Genomic DNA, 18,118 nt, shown 5'->3' with positions numbered 1-18,118 from the left:
TTAAATTAAAAATTAATACAAAACATTTTAGCAAATTAGACATTTTTGTAGTAATTATTTTAGGTCTTCACATTTAATGATAAAAAGTTGCAATTTTTTGTTTGGTTAATCTTACTATAAAAAAATTTGACAAGAGATGTCGCCACCTGCCACAAACTGTCAGTTGGTTTGCGTCCTGGGTGCGTTACGAAGCAAATCCAAATTTTGACAGCACATTGTACAAAAGTGGTGTTTAGTTTATTTACGCAAAATGACTACATCAGCAGCTCCTCCTGAAATTGCAGACGTAGAAATGAAGAACGCTGATAGCCCCCCTGGTTTAGAAGCTGGCGACACTAAGCGTACTATCGATGTGCAAAATTTGGTGGAAATTCGTGAACAAGCCCGGCAAATCGAGAAAGCAGTCACCAACAAAGAAAATCGCTTCATTTTGAGAGTCCTGAGGTGCTTGCCTAACACTAGAAGAAAACTAAATGGTGCTGTGTTGAAAGGTTTAGTTAATCAGATCTATCCGGTTAATGAAAGAGATGCCCTGACTGAGTATCTGGAAGATGTCCCTGCAGGATTGGAGCTAGAAACAGGAAGAGCGAGATCAGCTGCGAAGTCACCAGTACCTGAAGTTGATGCTTATATCCATCTTTTGATTTTGGTGCACTTGATTGATACAAACAAGCTGAATGATGGGGTAAGGTGCTCTCAAGCTTTGATGAACAAGATCACGAGTCAGAATCGTAGAACGATAGACCACATTGCGGCAAAGTGCTATTTCTATCATTCTAGAGTAGCTGAACTTACAGGGAAGTTAGATTCAATTCGTGCTTTCTTACACGCGCGTCTAAGAACAGCTACTTTGAGAAATGACTTTGAAGGACAAGCTGTTCTCATCAACTGCTTATTAAGAAACTATTTGCACTACTCTTTATATGACCAATCTGATAAGTTAGTTAGCAAATGTGTTTTCCCTGAAACTGCCAGTAACAATGAATGGGCGAGATTTTTATACTATTTGGGGAGAATTAAAGCAGCCAGATTAGAATACAGTGTGGCTCACAAACATCTAGTTCAAGCTATGAGGAAATCGCCTCAAAACACCGCCGTTGGGTTCCGACAAACTGTTCAAAAACTTCTGGTTGTGGTGGAGCTTCTCTTAGGAGACATCCCAGAAAGACAGATTTTCCGACAAGCAAGCATGAGACACTCTTTAGCTCCATACTTTCAACTCACTCAAGCTGTTAGAATGGGTAATCTCCACCGCTTTGGCGAAGTTTTGGAGAATTTCGGTCCTCAGTTCCGTCAAGACCACACCTTCACGCTGATCTTACGTCTCAGACACAACGTTATCAAGACAGCAATCCGTGCAATTGGGCTCTCATACTCAAGAATATCCCCCCAAGACATCGCTAAGAAACTAGGTTTAGACAGCGCCGAAGACGCCGAATTCATAGTCGCTAAAGCTATCAGAGATGGGGTTATTGAAGCCACTCTAGATCCAGAAGGTGGTTACATGCGCAGCAAGGAGAGCACTGATATTTACTGCACGAAGGAGCCCCAATTGGCGTTCCATCAACGTATCTCGTTTTGTCTCGATTTACACAATCAAAGTGTTAAAGCTATGAGATATCCTCCCAAGGCGTATGGTAAAGAACTTGAATCAGCTGAAGAACGTAGAGAGAGGGAACAGCAGGATTTGGAGCTGGCTAAAGAAATGGCCGAAGAAGATGATGACGGCTTTCCTTAAGCACCACTTTTTTTGTCTTTAGATGAGTTGATCTTATTGTATTTTATAGTTCAATAAATTTGTGTACTAACAAAAATGCTTGGTCATTTTTAGGCCGTTGCCTCTTAAAATAACTCGTCATAGTCATGACAAGGTAAAAATAGATAGTTTTTAGGTGAACACGTGAATTTAATTTTGTTTCATACGTTTTGTATTTAATAAATTTATGAGGAAACCAATTTGTGATCCAATTACATATTCTAATTATAAAGACATTTAAGACTACATTGTGAATTTGCATATTTGCTTGATCATTTTGTCTTCATTTTCCATAAATAAACTACATATTTTGCATATTAATTTAATTATTTAATAGGTAGCAGTTAAGAAAAGAAGTGAACACGTTAAAGTATATTGTGGAAATTCCAATGACAATTTGAACAATAAAAAATCTTGATAAGTATTTTTTTTTATTTAAAAAACTTTTCGATTGCATATTTTGTTAAGACGTGATACGTATTAAAATTCTGCACATGAGAGGCCAGTAGAAAAACCTTCAATTCAGAATTAATCAATTGAAAAGAAGATTATATTTTCTTTCTATAAAGTCCTTTCAGTTTTACTTTTTTTCCACTACTTTTGAATGACTTCGTTTACGTTGAAAAAAATCGTAAAACTTGCAACGAGTAGGAATCAGACTTTCCGATGATAAATAGCCAGAAAAATCGGTAAAGTACATAAACCTGTACTATATCGCTGATAGCCGAGTCGTAATAAATTAGATAAGACCAGCGATGTAAATTACACCTGAAATTTAATTAGCACGTAAACGCGAGTAAAAATTGTGATTTTCAAGCGCCAGTATCGCATAACGCGCAGAAAACCTTTAAATCTCTCATTTTGCCATCGGTGAAAGTGGTCAATCCACAGGTATCCCGGAATTCAAATTTGGCGCGTCATGGAATGTTTTGAAGTTGGTTCGTTCAGTCGCTAAAGTAAAAATTGCAACAATCAAATTTGACACATTTTTGGAAATGTGGCAACGCTAGCGTTGAAAAAATCGTGTGGTTTTTATCTGAAATTAATTCTTTATCCCCTCTAACGATTAAAATCGGCTGAAAAGAGAGAAGAATTCTTGAATAATCTCAAGTTTGCAGTTGCAATAGTTTTGTGAAAAAGTGGGGACTGAGCGAACAAAGCTGCATTCTGCAGAGTGATTCTTGAGTGGTTGAATGTCAGAATTGTTTTGTTGAATGTTGAATGGTTAGGTGATATTCAATCATTAGGTCAAAACTATCATTTTCCACCTGTGCGTTCGTTGGGTCTTGATAAAGTGTTGTGGTGTCAGTGCAGTGGAAGTGGTGCTGTCAATGGGCATTTTATCTTCATTCTGCAAGAAAAGTGTTGGGAAAAGTGGTGACGAGCAGCCTCTTCTTTTACAGTGAATGGAATTATTCTCGTTCTGGTGTGATTGGTCCCGGCTATGATCTTGAATGCGTTGGATGTGAGTGGGAATATAGGTTATGTCATATTAGTTAATATCATGCCCTTTCAGAACTGTGCATTGTAACATCAATGTTTTCTGGAGATGGTGTGTAAAGAGGATGTTTTATTATGGTTTAAGGACTTGGAGGGTTACAAGAGAATAGATGTACTGTATGAACTCTTAAATATGTGCATTCCTTTTGAACTCCGTTTCTTGGGAAGCTGCATTGAGGAAATTGGTAAACACACCTATCAAGAGTTACGTGGACCAGCCATAAATGCCAACGATTTTGAGAGACTGTCCAAAGATACCTCATTCACCCAAGGTCTCTTAGATGAAAATGTCCGGCATCGAGTGCTAATTTACCTGTCTTTGTTAACCTCAAGGAACTATAGTGTTGCAAACTGGCTTTACAAAAATATATTAAGGACAGACTGGTTAGAAGATTGTATAGTGAAAGGAAACCTCAAGGATGAAAACATTCAGAGTGAATTTTTGTTGTTATTTGTTATGGCTTTGCATCATCCTGCTTTTAATTTTGAGCAAAGGCTTTACTTTAGAAATATTCTCACTCAGCTTATTGAACTTAGGGAATCTAAAAAGAGGATCTCTCCAAAACCCAGTGGCTATGGATATCCTCCTGGATTTGGATACCCCACTCTCAAAACTTTGGTAAGAAATATCCACTAACTTGACTAGATTACAATTTGTTTCCAGCCAAAAAAGGTAATAACAGTCTGTCAGGTGTTCTGGATTTGATCACATGTTAACCTCATTTTGACGTTAAATCAAGGAAATGCTGCAAAGAGGGCTATGGTTTCAGTAACTTTATTTTTTGCAAAAAATCGGAGGGGCAAAATTTGAAAAAATCCAAGATTAGGTGAAGAATGTTCTAATTTCACCAAATCCAGAAGCACCTGCCATCTTCTTTATTGTTTTTTATTTGCAATCAGTAATCACTAATTAATTATATGTTCATGAAAATATTCCTTGAAAGTGTGGGTTTTTCAAACGTCATGTGTATTATTGAAGATTGTAAAAGTCGGTGTTTTTATTAGAATGAATAAGGAAATGTTTAATCAATACTTTTTATGAAAGAACTATTGGTCAAAAAATAGTTTGTTTTTCTTATTTTTTTATTATCAATTTATGTTCTTATGTAACCGATAAAAAAAACTCTCATTTAACATTTCAAAAGAAAATTTCATACAATAATCATAATGACGTATTTTAAATTATCTTGTATTTATTTAATTTAATAACCTGAAAGTCGGTTAGTTGTATGTATTTTGAGTTATTTATACATATTTGTTAGTAAATTAATCATCGTCAATTAATCATTATTTTATGGTTGAGTCCGACTAATGATTTAATTTATTACATTTTAAATCTACTTTACTTATTTCATTCACTACGGAAACGCAAGAATGAGCAAATTCCTTTTTGTGGATTTGAATTAACAGTTTAATTTTTGTTGGTAGCTGAAAAACCAAACTCAGGAAGTCAATTGTTTCCTCTTTTTGTCTAATTTCTGGGAACTTGAAAAAAGTTTGTGGCGATAATAATTATCAGATAATAGATTCCTAAAATAACGTCTTTACTTTCAACGTCACGATATATCTTAATTTATTGATACAGAAAAAGACATTTCAAGTGTGATGAGATTAGCAAAGTAAGTTAAATGATCACTTATCAATTCACGTCTATAAACTTATCTGTGTCATGTACTTAATGGCATTTCCTTTTTTATACCTCTTGACTTTTGTATTTGTCTGTAACACTCGGCATACAAGAACATTTGTAAAATTGTTGCGCTCCAATTCACTTTCAATCATAACTGTGTAACTGACCTATCGCACCGATACGTGAATGTGTTTTGGGGGCAGAAAAACGGTAGTTGGGCTCAAAATTTCTTTATATGTGACACTTGTTTTCACGTAAAATGTTAAAATAAGCATAAATACGTGTATTGCGTTGGGTTAAAAATAATTAGTTTTTCTTCTTACAGAATTAAATTGTGGTTTATCAAAGCATCTATTTGTCCTATCAGTCATAATACTATAACACGAATGTAAATATTGTTGCAAATTTTTATCAGCTGATGGCAAGTGTATTTTGGCGTAATAAGACATAATCTTGTAATTACATGTAATTTGGATTTTTTATTGATCGAACTAAAAGGATTTAGAACGTTGCAAACTTTCACTTTTCGATCGTACTGTATTAAATTTGGCTGAAGTTATTTCCAATTATTTAAGTATTTCTGCCCACTTCTCATTCATATTTATCTTTAATCCATGATTTACTGGTCATAGTACTTAGAAAAAATTGTTTTAAACTCATAATTAAAACAAACACACTTTCACTCTTGTACGGTTTATTGACCACAAGCTATTCTGAAAATCAAGGTTTTAATTGTCTTTTCCTTGATAGAATACTCAAGAAGTTCCAATAGTCCCCGTCAAAACATCAATAACAATCCCCTGCGGTGACGACGCTCTCCACCAACAACCACCGTGTCTTCCTCCGTCGCTACAGCCCTCCCAGGATTTCGTATGGAGCCTTCCTGGATTTCCTTGTGGAGCTCCGGAGGTAAAATACTCGAAAAGTGTGAATATTTAACCGAATCTTTGCATTTTAGATCGCACCTTTTCCTATATCTACTGTATCACCCCTAGTCAGCGAGTCAACTTCACCCAATCATAGTCGAAGTACCTCACCACACCGAATCACTTTACGACCAACGCCGATGCCACCTCCACAAACACCCCGACCGATTGAAACCATACCAACGCAGTTACCACCTGTTGACCCGCTCTCTTCATTTATCCCGTATCCGGAGAATATCAAAATAGAAGACGTGGATGTAAGTTTTCGTTTCTAAACTAGCTACAGTTTGTGCATAATTTGGTTTTCAGTTGAATTTGATACCTGAAGAGAAGCTCCTTGAAGGCTCGTGGATGCCGCCTTTGGTAAAAGACGTGAAACAGCCAAATGGCATTCGCTTCGGGCCCACAAAACAATCGCGTCCGTTCGTGGAGCAGTTTCAGCAGTTGAATATTGATGGGGAAAACTCGTTGCATCGTTCAAACTCGTCCAGTAACAGCAGCTTAAATCAAAGCCCTCCAGAAACGCCGGCGGCGACGCCTCAATGTTCTAGTCGTGGAGAAAAGCCACGTGTGAATGGTATGCCATCATTCGTGTCGCCTGGAGCTCCTAATCCCGGCCTCCCTTTATGCGACACGACGTCACCGCCGCCGCCGCCAACACCAACCTTCAACAATTGCTCTGTGCCTTACACTGCGTACCCGCCGTTCACCGCCATCCCCACTAGGTCAATGTTCCCTTACACACAGTCGTATAGACCGCCCTTTACTCACTTTACTTCTTATCAGACCAATGAAAACTCGTTTCCGACTTACTCGTTTCCTCTTATGCCCTTTATCTATTCCAGTCAGTTCCCGCCTAGGAATCCCAATTGTTACAATTGCGGCGCTATGGGTCATTCAGGACAAGACTGCACAGGCCAAAACATAGAGGACATCACACAGAAAAAGACCTATACGATTGAGTTTTCGGCACCGTCACTTCCTGACGCTGATAAATGATAGTGTTTTTATGTGTGTAATTGTTTTTGTAGTTATTGTCACAAGTGATTTGGACAGTTACCGTACTGCTTGATGAGACAGTGATTTTTGTAAAATAGGATGAAAATGTATTATTTGTAAAAATCTCATTGCTTCTCGGGTTTACACCTGGAGTCGTAGCACTCAACTGAAGTTGTTTATAGCTGTGGTTTGAATTTTAGATGGTATGTGCGTTTCTATTGTTGAAATTATTTCATCAGGTTTAACTGAGTCTCAAAAATTTGTACGTCCTTTTTAATTTTCTTCAAACAACTTACGGTACCGAATTATTTTCTTTTCTAAAACTCTTGTACTTAGTTCGCATTGTCAAGTTCCATTTTACATTTTTTAATTATTTTATTTACACAATTGCCACGGTAATTATAAGTGAAATTATTTATTAATTTTGTTATTTTGTTTTCAGTTTGTTATTACTTATTACCTTTTTAAAAGATCACTGATTGTCCTGAATATATTGTTCTGTATATTGTCATCATTTTACTGTACATAGTGACTAGTTATTACATAGTTAATATTAAATATTGATATATTTATAATACAATCAGCATTTGACTGAAAGTTTATTTGAAAGTAATTTAAAAATAAAGATTTTCTAACAGTAACGTCTAACTCCACGTCTTCGAAAACGCTTCTTTAGAGTACCAGAAACTGAAGATAATAAATTAAAAAAAAAAAAAGTTTGAAAATGCCGCCATTTCGGCTGACTCACCTCTTGCAAAACGTCATTTTTGACAAGTGTGTTGTCACCACGCCTGTCACCTGTCAGTGAACTTGACAGCAGAAATTTTTGTAATAATCGTCAATAAAATACGTGTAAATGTGAGTACCTAATAATTTTGCCAATAAGTAACTTCAATTGTGTTCACTAACTGTAAAATCTGCCACATTTCACAAGTCGTCCACTTTATAATGCCCACCAACTGTTGATAAGATTCGAATCGTGCAAAATGTTTGCGTCTCTAAAAAATAAAATACGTGAAGAAACTGGAAACGATTTATCAAAATTAACGGCAAAAATTACCTCCTCCACCGTTCAAAGAATAGATTCTTTACGAGGGCGTTCTCACCAAGGCTCGTCATCCAGCATTAACTCTCTTGTGTCGTCAGATGGTGTTAAAGAAGACGGAAATGTAGAACCTGAAGAGTTAAAGAAACGTTTACAAAAGTTAGAGGTTGAATTTAGTAAGAAGTTGGATCAGAAAGAACTGGAGTGGAGAGAAATTTTTGCAGAGAAGGATAAGAGGTTACTGAGCCTAGAAAAAGAGAAGGATGAAGCCTTGAAACAAGTGCATCTGTTACGGGAAACTTTGAAGAACTCTGAAGGTGTGTAGATAATTCATTGAAAAACTCACTTATTTAATCTTACAGAGTGTAAACAAAGGCTGGTGGAACATCAGGAAGATAAGGAACAGATGGAAAATTTGCAGACCCAGGAATTGAGTAAAGTTAAGCATCTCGTTTTACTGAGAGATCAGGAACTAGCTGACAAAACAACGGCGCTGAAAGATTGTCAGGTACAACTAGAAAAGTTAAGAACTGAAGTTTCTAGATTAAGGCGCCAAGAAGAACAACTTAGCGATTTACAGGTAAAGATGCGAAAAGTTAGAATAGTTTCAACACGCCGAGTTTGTTTCAATCGGAAACTCATTAGAAGCGATGAAATAGACACGTATCCAGTGAATTCTCACATTGCTTGAATTTTAAAAGATATCAAAGAGGATGCGTTTGTTTATTAATTGCTTCATATTCAAAGACGAAATTTGAAAACGTTATGCAATCGTGTCGAGAACATTGAGTGAAGAACTGCGAAAGTTTTTTACGTTTTTTGCTTAACTTTATGTTGACTCATTTCGCTGTTATTTCCAAGTAAAAAATGAGTTTTCTCTAGTTTAGTCCTGTAGATTGGGGAAACGTGCCTACACCGCCCAAATAAACGAAAATCATTTTCCCACTGTAGATCTAATCTAGGTTTCCGCTTGCATTCTAACACGACCCTCACTGCATTTATGGGCAATTCGTGTGCATTTAGGCACATTTCCTCTGCTTCCGAACGAATTAACCACTTCGCGCCCTCGAAGACTCATTTTTACTAGTCATTTCCACTAGTAAATTGTGAATGTTATACATAGTGTCCCAAAATTGATGTATATTTTATGTTCAAGTGTTTTTTTCTGTTGAGGGAGTTCGCACTTGTTTTATTTTTATTTGGTGAGCTTCGAGCAATCACAGGTATGTGCTTTTGGCTTTTATGTATACTCCTCATTTTATAATTTCGTGCTTACTTACCTCTCGTTTCAGGATGACTTAGAATCTTTAAGACATTCCAGTTCTCGAGATCTAGCGGCTCTTGCCACTGAGCTAGCAAAAAGCGAAGAAGAGCGCCGACATTTATCAGATCTTGTTGTTGTCTTGAGACAAAGAGTGGCAAATGAGACTTCCGCTGACGAACATATCACTTCAGAGAGACGCCTTTTAGAGCAAAGACTTGAAGAAGCGCACTTACATTTAGCTGATATCAAAACATCGTGGAGCGATAAAATTGCGTCTTTAGAAACGCAGGTTTGTTTCATTGTTGCGTTTTTTAAATGTGATTGGTTACTTTCAGGTTGGTCGCTTGAGTAGACAGGCGGCTGAAGAGGGAACTGAACGAAGAAGAGCGATTCAAGAGAAGGAAAAACTAGCGGAAAAAGTTAGACAATTGGAAGCCGAATTAGAGTGCAATAGACTCGACTTAAATAATAAAGAAACAAAAATAAAAAGATTAACAATGGACGTGGAAGAAATGTCCACTGAAATAAAAACCTTGCGATCTGAAAGCGAAGAAGAAGTTGCTTTTCTCAGGACGCAACTTGTGAGTCAATAATCGAAATGGGGACGCTTTTTATTTACTTCACCAGTATTTTTTTACACTTTTTTTATCATTATATTTTATTCTATTCTCCTACTGGGTGTAACATCCACTTATTTTAACACTGCTTTGGGTTAATAATACCTATTGCCTGTATGTTTTATTCACTTTCTTTATTTTATCACAATAAACACGTTTCCATTGATTTTGATTTTTTGCTTGCTGTACCCTTCATCAATCCCATTCTCCCTGTCTTCATTACCATGCTACCATTTCATGGGCTTTTCAGCAAAACGCCGTCACTGACGTCAAAGTCGTCCGCAAGAACCTGGAGAACACAGAAAGCGAACTCGACAAAACCGGCGACGAATGTAGCAAGTTGAAACTTTCGGTGGATTCGGAGCATGAAGCGAACAATTCGTTACGACAAATGATCACGAAACTTGAGAAAGAGTTGAGTGAAGAAAAGACGAACTCGTTGAATGTCCAGAAGACGTTGACAAGGTGAGGATGCTATCAACTACTTCTTAAATAATCTAAACTTGTAGAGTCACCGCGGAGAAGAACACGGCGCTTCTCCGCAACGCTGAGGTCTCCCAGCAAATCGAACTGGTAAAACAAGAAAAGCGGCGCCAGGAAAGTGAAATGACGGATTTACTAAATAAAGTGATCCAGTTGGAAGATGAGAATAAGAAACACAATGAGAGTCAAGGTTTGGCGCAAGAGCTGAGGAACAATATTACAGTGTTGGAGGAGCAGCTCTCTGAAAAAAATAAAGTAGGAGCGTGGCTAGAATCAAACCTGTCGCTAATTTTATCTTTCCAGAATATCAAGACTCTCCAACTTCGTTTAGCTGATATGAAGAAGACTCTTCAGCAAGAACTGCGGACTCCTGGCAACCCTAATTATCACAGTGATTTGTTGGATAATTCGGCGGCTATTTTAACTCCGAGTCAGATCTCCACGAAGAATTTCCCCAGTGTGGTGAGGCGGGACGAGGACGATGTTAATTTTAAATATTTAAAACACGTAGTGATTAAGTTTTTGACCAGTCGCGAATACGAAGCTCAACATTTAACTAAAGCAATAGCTACTCTTTTAAAGTTTACAGCGGATGAGGAGAAACTAGTTAATGATACTTTAGAATGGAAACGATCGTGGTTTGGCAGTAAACCAAAGTTAAGCAGTGGTCAAAAATCGAGGGCGATGCCACATAGCTGATGGTTGCTTTAACTTGGTTTTTGCTAATGTGATATGATGTCTTGACCATTCCAATGGTGTATGCAGGTTCATAAGCTTTTTATTTGGGGTATGCTAATCTTCCATTTTGGTTAGATAAAGCACTTCCTGGCTTTATTTATTGAACATTGGTAGTATTAAAAGCAAGGTCCATTATAGGAAATAGTTGTACAAAATTGTAAATACCGAGAAATTGTCAACGCTTTGTAATACCTAAAACCTGTATTTATTTCTGAAATAAAAAATATTTTAAAGACTGATGATATTGGGGTTTGAATGAATAGTGTGTAACTTAACCAACCGTATATTTAACAATGGATAAACGCAATTTCAAAAAAAGCAACAGATACAAAAAATACGTATATAAAAATACGTTTTACAGTTGTTACGACTACGTATTGTGTCACGTATATTAGAATCTTCTAACACTCAGTCCTTGGAAATTAATCACAGTAGAGGCGAAAGTACACCATACCAAACGAATATTACACTCTAATTGTCCCATTGTTTATCTTCACATAAATCTCTGGAGTAACTAAGGAATATGCACCCGTGCTGTCTAAATAATAAATATCGTCGCTTATTTTATTCACATCGAACTCTTCCTTTTGGAGATCGTTCTTCTTCAACTTATAAGTACCTGCAAGCAAAGAAATGATCTCGAGTCTCTCAATAGTGTCCTTGTACCTGTCATATCTAACTTCTTCAATATCCTGACAAAAACCGGTCTCGCGTAAAACGGTAAAGCCTTCTTCGTCCCATCCGCCAACTGCGCCAAATCCAGAGTCCCCTCGGGATCAAAAACCGCCGCCATTCCGGCTCGCCCTTCCACCCCTCTAATTTCCACCCCATAAACCACAACATCTTTATAATTAACCAAGTTGCTCAACACAGCTTCGACTTCAGAAGTAGACACATTTTCGCCTTTCCACCTAAAAGTATCTCCAGTCCTGTCTTTGAAGAAGAGATATCCGAACTCATCAGCCATGATTATATCACCCGACAAGAACGCCTGGTCGCCTTTCTTAAAAACATCGCAGACGATTTTCTTCTTGGAAGCCTCTTCGTCGACATAGCCAAGGAAAGCTCGGGTTGGGTTATTCGGAATGATTTTACCAATGAATACTCCAGGCTCGTTGGGTTTACAAGTTATGCATAAACCATGGGCGTCTCGCACGGGTTCTCCGGTTTGTGGATCGACTTTTATTATGGAAATGGGGTAGACGGAAGGAATGATTCTGGAGACGAAACCAACGGCGCCGACAGTGTTGTCCACGTTGACTGAAAGCCGTTTTTAAGTCACGAAAGTTGAGTTTTAGCCGGTTTTTACCTATGTTGGCATTGCCCTCTGTGGCTCCATAAAATTCCGCCACTTTTGGTATACTAAATCTTTCCACGAATTCGGCCCAGATTTGCGGTCGGAGGCCATTTCCGTAGATTATTCGCAATTTGTGTTGGGTGTCTGTGGGCTTCGGTGGTACCGCGAGAATGTAGCGACACATTTCACCAATGTAATGGGCGACCTAAGGAAAAAACATTAACAATTGAATAAAATTTGCTATTATGCTGTTTTATTATGATTGTTTTACGACGGTCATGCACGAATTTTCCATTATTGCTTCTTTTGTTGGAAAACTCTAAAAACAAGTCAGACGAGCTTGTATATTAGAAACGGAAATTAATGAGGTAACTTGACCTTGGGTGGTTCAAAGTTTTGCCTACCAGAATGTTTGGAAAATTCAAATTTTGTTACAATAAAAATGCCATTAATGGTCCAATTTTCTGATAAGAAAACGTGAGTATTAAAAAAGCGATTCACAAATGTCGTAAATTTTTACACCGTTCCGTTTCACCTGAGATTTAAAAGTAGACACTGGCAATACGTAAATATAATTGAAAAACGCAATAAGTCGAAGAAAAACTAAACAGATGCCATCAAGAAAACAGTAAAAAATTAATAAAAAGGGGACAAAACGGGAGAAAGTAAATTGATAGTCCACAATTATGCACCGTTATTTAAACATCAAGGAGTTAATATTAGGTGTTTTCAGCCTGAAATTCACGATGATAGATGATTGCCGGCAGGCGAGCACCGATCAAATTTTACTTTCTCTAATCCCGCAATTCTATCCATCAACGCACGTCGTTGCCAATCGAAATTACAACTTATCGTGTCCCCCTAATGATCCGAGGTTACATTTACGGCCCCCTATTTTGTCGACAGGTTTTAATTAACTAAATTAATTTCCTAACTGATTTGTGCGGAGGTGTCACACTCAAACAACTTTATGTATTTAATAAAAACGCACCGTCCGCTTCCTTTCTAAATAAATCGATTACATTCGTTTTAAAACTATGTAAATATTTAGTCAAGCCTAGTGTCAACTTACCGTACAATTATACTTCGCACATTCTGCAAAATATGCTGATGCGGAGAATTTTTTCCTAATGACGACGGTGGCACCGTATATCAACATTTGTCCAACTGACATACATCCTCCGGCGGTGTGATATAACGGTAGAGGAACATAAAAAGAGTCCGATCTTCTAAAGCCAGCTAACCAGTGGATTGCCGCTGCCAGAAAGATATAACTGACCGGAAATTATTATTGACATTACAAAAACACTTTCGTTACTAACCGTGAATTAGTTATAACTGCAGCTTTAGGCAGACCTGTAGTTCCGGAAGTGTAGATGTAGACCAAACGATCATGGTGTTGGAATTTCTCAGAAATTGAAGGTGGTGTACTCGCCGCTTCGTGCAGTAACGTGTTCAGATTTCTGTATTTTTGATCCACTGTGGTCTTGCCATCAGTGCTGAATTGGTACAGTGCTGTTTTTGATTCGACTTTGTCAAAAATATCTCCGATGGCTTCTGTAAATTCGCTGCCGAAGATAAGCGCTTGGCTGCGAGCTATAGTGATGGAATGTACAAGTGAATCCAGTCTTTGATTTGTGTTTATTAAAGGTACTATTACACCTAACTTCGTAAGTCCGAGCCAAATTCCAATGTACTCAGGCCTGTTTTCTAACAACAAAGCCACAATATCGCCTTTCTTGTATCCATGACTCTTGAAAACATTCGCTATCTTATTACTAAATTCTTCGACTTGAGCAAAACTCCACTCTTGGTCTTCATAGAGAATGCAAGGTTTATGCGGATGTTTTTTTACGTTTTGTCGGAAAAGATCTGCGAGTGTCAGGTTTTTTCTTTGCCATGATTTTATCTGTATGAGGAGTCCTATGTACTTCAAGAGAGCTCTGCAATAATGTGACAATATAAGGAGAAAGTCAACAACAAATTACAAGATTATTACAAGCACGGCAGGGTCAAAAACAATTTATTGTAATTTGGAAGTCGTTATTTGTAATGATGGTACAAACAATCATACATGAATACCAAAACAAAACTTCGCAATATAGTACAGCATAGTAAAAAAAGAGCCAACTGAAGTCAGGTCATATCAAAGTTAAATTATTAGAATCAAAATTAGCTGAAAAAATTATCAAATTAGGAGCATTTGGAGATACTAAAGCAACTAGCGATAAAATTAAGGAGTCAGAGCAAGTTTGAGAGCAATCAAATTCATATTAGAGTCAAATTGGAAAACGGAACTTGCTAAAAAAAAACGCAGTGTTGCCTAATGCTCTGAATTCTTAAGTTGGAGAAAATACTTAATAAAAAATGAAACATTGATATAACGAATTGAAATTTTTAAGCGCAAATAAAAATTTTTAACGTCAGCAAACTAGTTAATGATGTAAAACCCACAATTCAAAGTTTATTAGCTTTTCATATAAAGTATTCAAGGCTAAGTACCTTCTCACATGTAAATTTAATGGTACAAGTGTTTAATTTTTTAAAGAAAAGTGCAACTCAAATAGGAGAAAATAGAAGTTTCTAGTTAAGTATGTCGACATAGAATGCTCAGATTTGATGGTTCAAACATCTTAATACAATGGCCGACTTAAAGTGCGAATGTGTATAAGGAAAAGAAAAGTTCAATACAATAGAGAATGTAAAAGAAAAACATCATTTATTCTCCGCGTTTCAATCTAAATTTTGCTTATTAGCTTACCGCAGACGATTTTAATTGTTTGTTTAGTGGCATTTCGCAATAAGACATTGTTTACCTTTATAGTTACTTTGAGGAACACCTTGGTTAGGTTAAAGAACTTTAAACAGTCCCAGTTGTTTAGAAAAAAATAATAATTCTGGTTATTTCCATATATTAAATCATTATAATTTTTAATTACCACCAAAGAGAGGTCAATTGTTGCTTTGAAGTGTAGCAACAGGACAGCGCAGAGGTGCGCACCATGAGTTTCGAAAGACCGAATAAAAAAGAACGCCGGCGATAATTTCATGAATATTTCGCAGCAACAATGAAAACGAACAATAAAACCTTTTTTTTTATTATTCAACATCATTGTTTTCTAATGAATGCAAAGAATAAAGAATAAAAACCTGTAATGAAATTCACAATGCAAATTTGGCGCTTCGTCACAAACCTACACCTCCACGAAAAACCTTCTTATCATATAGATAAATCCCACGACAGTAAACAAAAAACACGTGGAGAAATTTAAATTATAAATAATAGAAAAAAATAAAAATCTTACTTTATATCCCTCGGCGCCGTCACAGCAGCTACATAGCACCATCTCCACTTCCCTGCAGCCACATATGCCACGATAGCAACCAATATCAGTTGTACGAGACATTTCCAGCCCAAAAAGTAGCAAACAACGGCACTGATAGCCGCCAAAAATGCTAGAATTGCTGTCATGACCAGCAGTCTACGTATTAAGACACGGACTGGTCGTGTCTTCAAGCTTTTACGACGCGTGGCGCTTGCTCCACTTGACTCTTCACTGACGGTGCCCTTCCCGCTTTCCAAATCCTCCGACTGTTGGATTTCACAAACCTGACAAGTAGTACGACTTTGAGGTTATGACAGTTGACGTGCAAGTGACGTTTATGTAAATAAAAATATGTGTTTTACTGGTTGCAGAAGGCTGACGCAAGAAGTGTGGCGACATCTAATGGGATGACGTTCAACTTAAATTTTTAAAAACAAAAAGGAGGCCCACAAAAAAGTCGATTTTAATGGTAATTAAATGTCGTGTTAATAAATTCTTTGTTTTTTATTGTTGTGACAGTAAGCAGTTTATGCAGCAATTAATTTATTGTTTATTGATTGTCCCTGATTACTAATAATGTGGAAATAATCATTTCGTTCATTGAAAAAACTGGAACTTGCACCTAAAGTAAAAGTTGCCTTCAAATTTTAAAACAATTGATTGAGACGCATGAATAAATTTAAGACGACTTCTTTATTGCCAATCGAAAAAACATTTTATTCAAAATTGTAGCCAAAGGCTTTCTTCTTACATTTTTGTATTAGTTATTTTTATTTATAAATCACAACATAGTTGTTTATTGTTCTTACTTGTAGGTATTGCAACAGTATATTGAATAACAAGTGTTGAAAATGTAAGATTTCACACGAGTTTTGCAGAATTGAGCCACGAGCCGTAGGCGGAGTGGCTTAAGCAAACGAGTGTGAAATCGAATTTTCAACACGTGTTGTACACGATATTTTTCCGAGGATCACAAAAATCGCAGATTTTTTTTAATTAAAGTTTATATTTTACGCTCTTCCACTTGCTAATAACGGTGCAAAAACACGTCAAGTTATCTCTGGGCAAGTTAAAACGTAACATGACATTCAGCAGAGCACCTAGCCGCGGACAAAATAATTATGCCGTTGCGCCGAAAGTTAGATACCGATAATGCCCGATCTGCGTCAACCTGTGTGCAATATAAAAACACACAGTTGTCGGCCAATCAGAGATCTCAAATTTTTCATTGCACACGGGTAATGTGCTTCGTTCGTCTTCGCACTGAAATTGTTTGCAATTTTAAATTTTCACTACGAGAAAACTGTATGAAATGTGGCATATTTTATAGTGGTCGTCGGAAAACAGTTTTTTAATAAATCCAATCCTTTTACTTTACACTTGCATTTACATTTAAATTAATGTGAAATTCTTTTGTATATAAAAATTATCATTAACCATATGATAGTGAAAAGCAATATTAATTAGATTTACCCACTAACATACTTATAGTACGGAGAGAAAATCTCATCCATAGTGTGTTTCTTTATTGTTCTAAAATTCCATAAATGGTTGAGCAAGATGATGGTGCCTTTGTATTTAACAATTATTATCGCTACCTGCAAACCGCAAAAAATTTAACAAAAGAAACTCATTCGAAAACATTAAATTGTGCGCCATCATTAATTGTAAGGGAAACCCCACATTTTTTTAACTTATTTCTTGTTTCTTAAAGAATTGTGTAACAGTTGTAACAATGTGCATTTTTTTTAATAAAAAGATGATTTCTAATGTATGGATTTCACAATAGAATTACCAATGAATGATTATGAGCTTATGAAATGGAATTAATTGTGCATGCCGTGTATGTGGTCCAAATTTGATTATTATTTTACAAAGTGCAAAGGTTGTGTATTTTTATTATTTATTATAAATTTAAGTCATTAAACTCTAATCTATATTTATCAAATGTGAAATAAACAATTCGCTCTTAAAATACGGGCCCCGCTAATAGACATCACCACCTACTTCTTTGATTATTTTATAATTTCCACGGACAAAGCAAAACAGGAAATGTACGGCTTTCAGCAACAAAAAGATTTTAATCTGTGACCTATTCAATTAACAGTGGCCGATTAGTATGTTAATAATATTCCGTATCAAATTTTCTACAAACTATTTTATTATGATTCAACTTGACAAACTCCTCGGCATTGAAATGCAATTAACGTTTTAATGATTTGCGTAATTAAACCATGCAGAGGCCAGAATGTTTATCATTAATAATTAAAACTACTGATTTAAATACGTCAAAAATTCATACCTTGCCGTTGTTTTTTTTATCCATTTCAAAAAAAGCGGTTACTAGCACTACTGAAAATCAGTACTCACAACAATTAACCATTTTTACTGTTGTTGACACCAAATAAAGTAACTTTCACGTTTGTAACAGTACTTGGAGCACTCTAGCACAGGCGACCGCTTTTCTTTACGACAGAACTTTGAATGTATACCTAGCAGTTGAGTCTATCGATGCCCCTCTTTATTTTTAATTCACG

General features: G+C 36.5%; 4 protein-coding genes across 5 annotated transcripts; 3 read left to right on the top strand and 1 right to left on the bottom strand.

Annotated features, from left to right (window-relative positions):
- The first annotated feature begins 156 nt into the window (after positions 1–156).
- Rpn3 (regulatory particle non-ATPase 3) lies at positions 157–1,956 on the top strand. The gene has a single exon (XM_088037183.1). It carries the CDS (start codon positions 251–253, stop codon positions 1,736–1,738), a length of 1,488 nt encoding a protein of 495 aa, XP_087893309.1. The 5' UTR covers positions 157–250; the 3' UTR covers positions 1,739–1,956.
- Positions 1,957–2,670: 714 nt separating this feature from the next.
- On the top strand, positions 2,671–7,452 carry LOC148174991 (uncharacterized). The gene is made up of 5 exons (XM_088037874.1): positions 2,671–3,221; positions 3,273–3,875; positions 5,637–5,795; positions 5,845–6,069; positions 6,122–7,452. The coding sequence occupies exons 2-5, from the start codon at positions 3,306–3,308 to the stop codon at positions 6,809–6,811; spliced, it is 1,644 nt and encodes a 547-aa protein (XP_087894000.1). The 5' UTR covers positions 2,671–3,221; positions 3,273–3,305; the 3' UTR covers positions 6,812–7,452.
- Positions 7,453–7,566: 114 nt separating this feature from the next.
- On the top strand, positions 7,567–11,200 carry Golgin97 (Golgin 97). Its single transcript, XM_088037873.1, has 7 exons — positions 7,567–8,173; positions 8,219–8,436; positions 9,149–9,409; positions 9,456–9,701; positions 9,988–10,202; positions 10,247–10,475; positions 10,524–11,200. Exons 1-7 carry the CDS (start codon positions 7,798–7,800, stop codon positions 10,917–10,919), a joined length of 1,941 nt encoding a protein of 646 aa, XP_087893999.1. The 5' UTR covers positions 7,567–7,797; the 3' UTR covers positions 10,920–11,200.
- A 25-nt stretch (positions 11,201–11,225) lies between these two features.
- LOC148174989 (long-chain fatty acid transport protein 4-like) lies at positions 11,226–18,096 on the bottom strand. 2 transcript variants are annotated; one of them, XM_088037871.1, is made up of 7 exons: positions 17,884–18,096; positions 15,561–15,865; positions 13,578–14,198; positions 13,328–13,529; positions 12,268–12,460; positions 11,625–12,218; positions 11,226–11,577 (listed from the first exon to the last, which is right to left on the bottom strand). In XM_088037871.1, exons 1-7 carry the CDS (start codon positions 17,905–17,907, stop codon positions 11,423–11,425), a joined length of 2,094 nt encoding a protein of 697 aa, XP_087893997.1. In that variant the 5' UTR covers positions 17,908–18,096; the 3' UTR covers positions 11,226–11,422. The 2 variants fall into 2 exon arrangements, with proteins under 2 accessions (XP_087893997.1, XP_087893998.1); XM_088037872.1 differs by having other exon boundaries at positions 17,952–18,095.
- Between the last annotated feature and the right edge of the window lie 22 nt (positions 18,097–18,118).

The sequence above is a fragment of the Gnatocerus cornutus genome, chromosome 5, assembly GCF_029298725.1.
Source record: "Gnatocerus cornutus isolate USDA-ARS CGAHR chromosome 5, icGnaCorn1.1, whole genome shotgun sequence".
NCBI classification, from domain to species: domain Eukaryota; kingdom Metazoa; phylum Arthropoda; class Insecta; order Coleoptera; family Tenebrionidae; genus Gnatocerus; species Gnatocerus cornutus.
The sequence above is the reverse complement of the archived record's forward strand: the minus strand, read 5'-3'. Positions and strand labels throughout refer to the sequence as shown.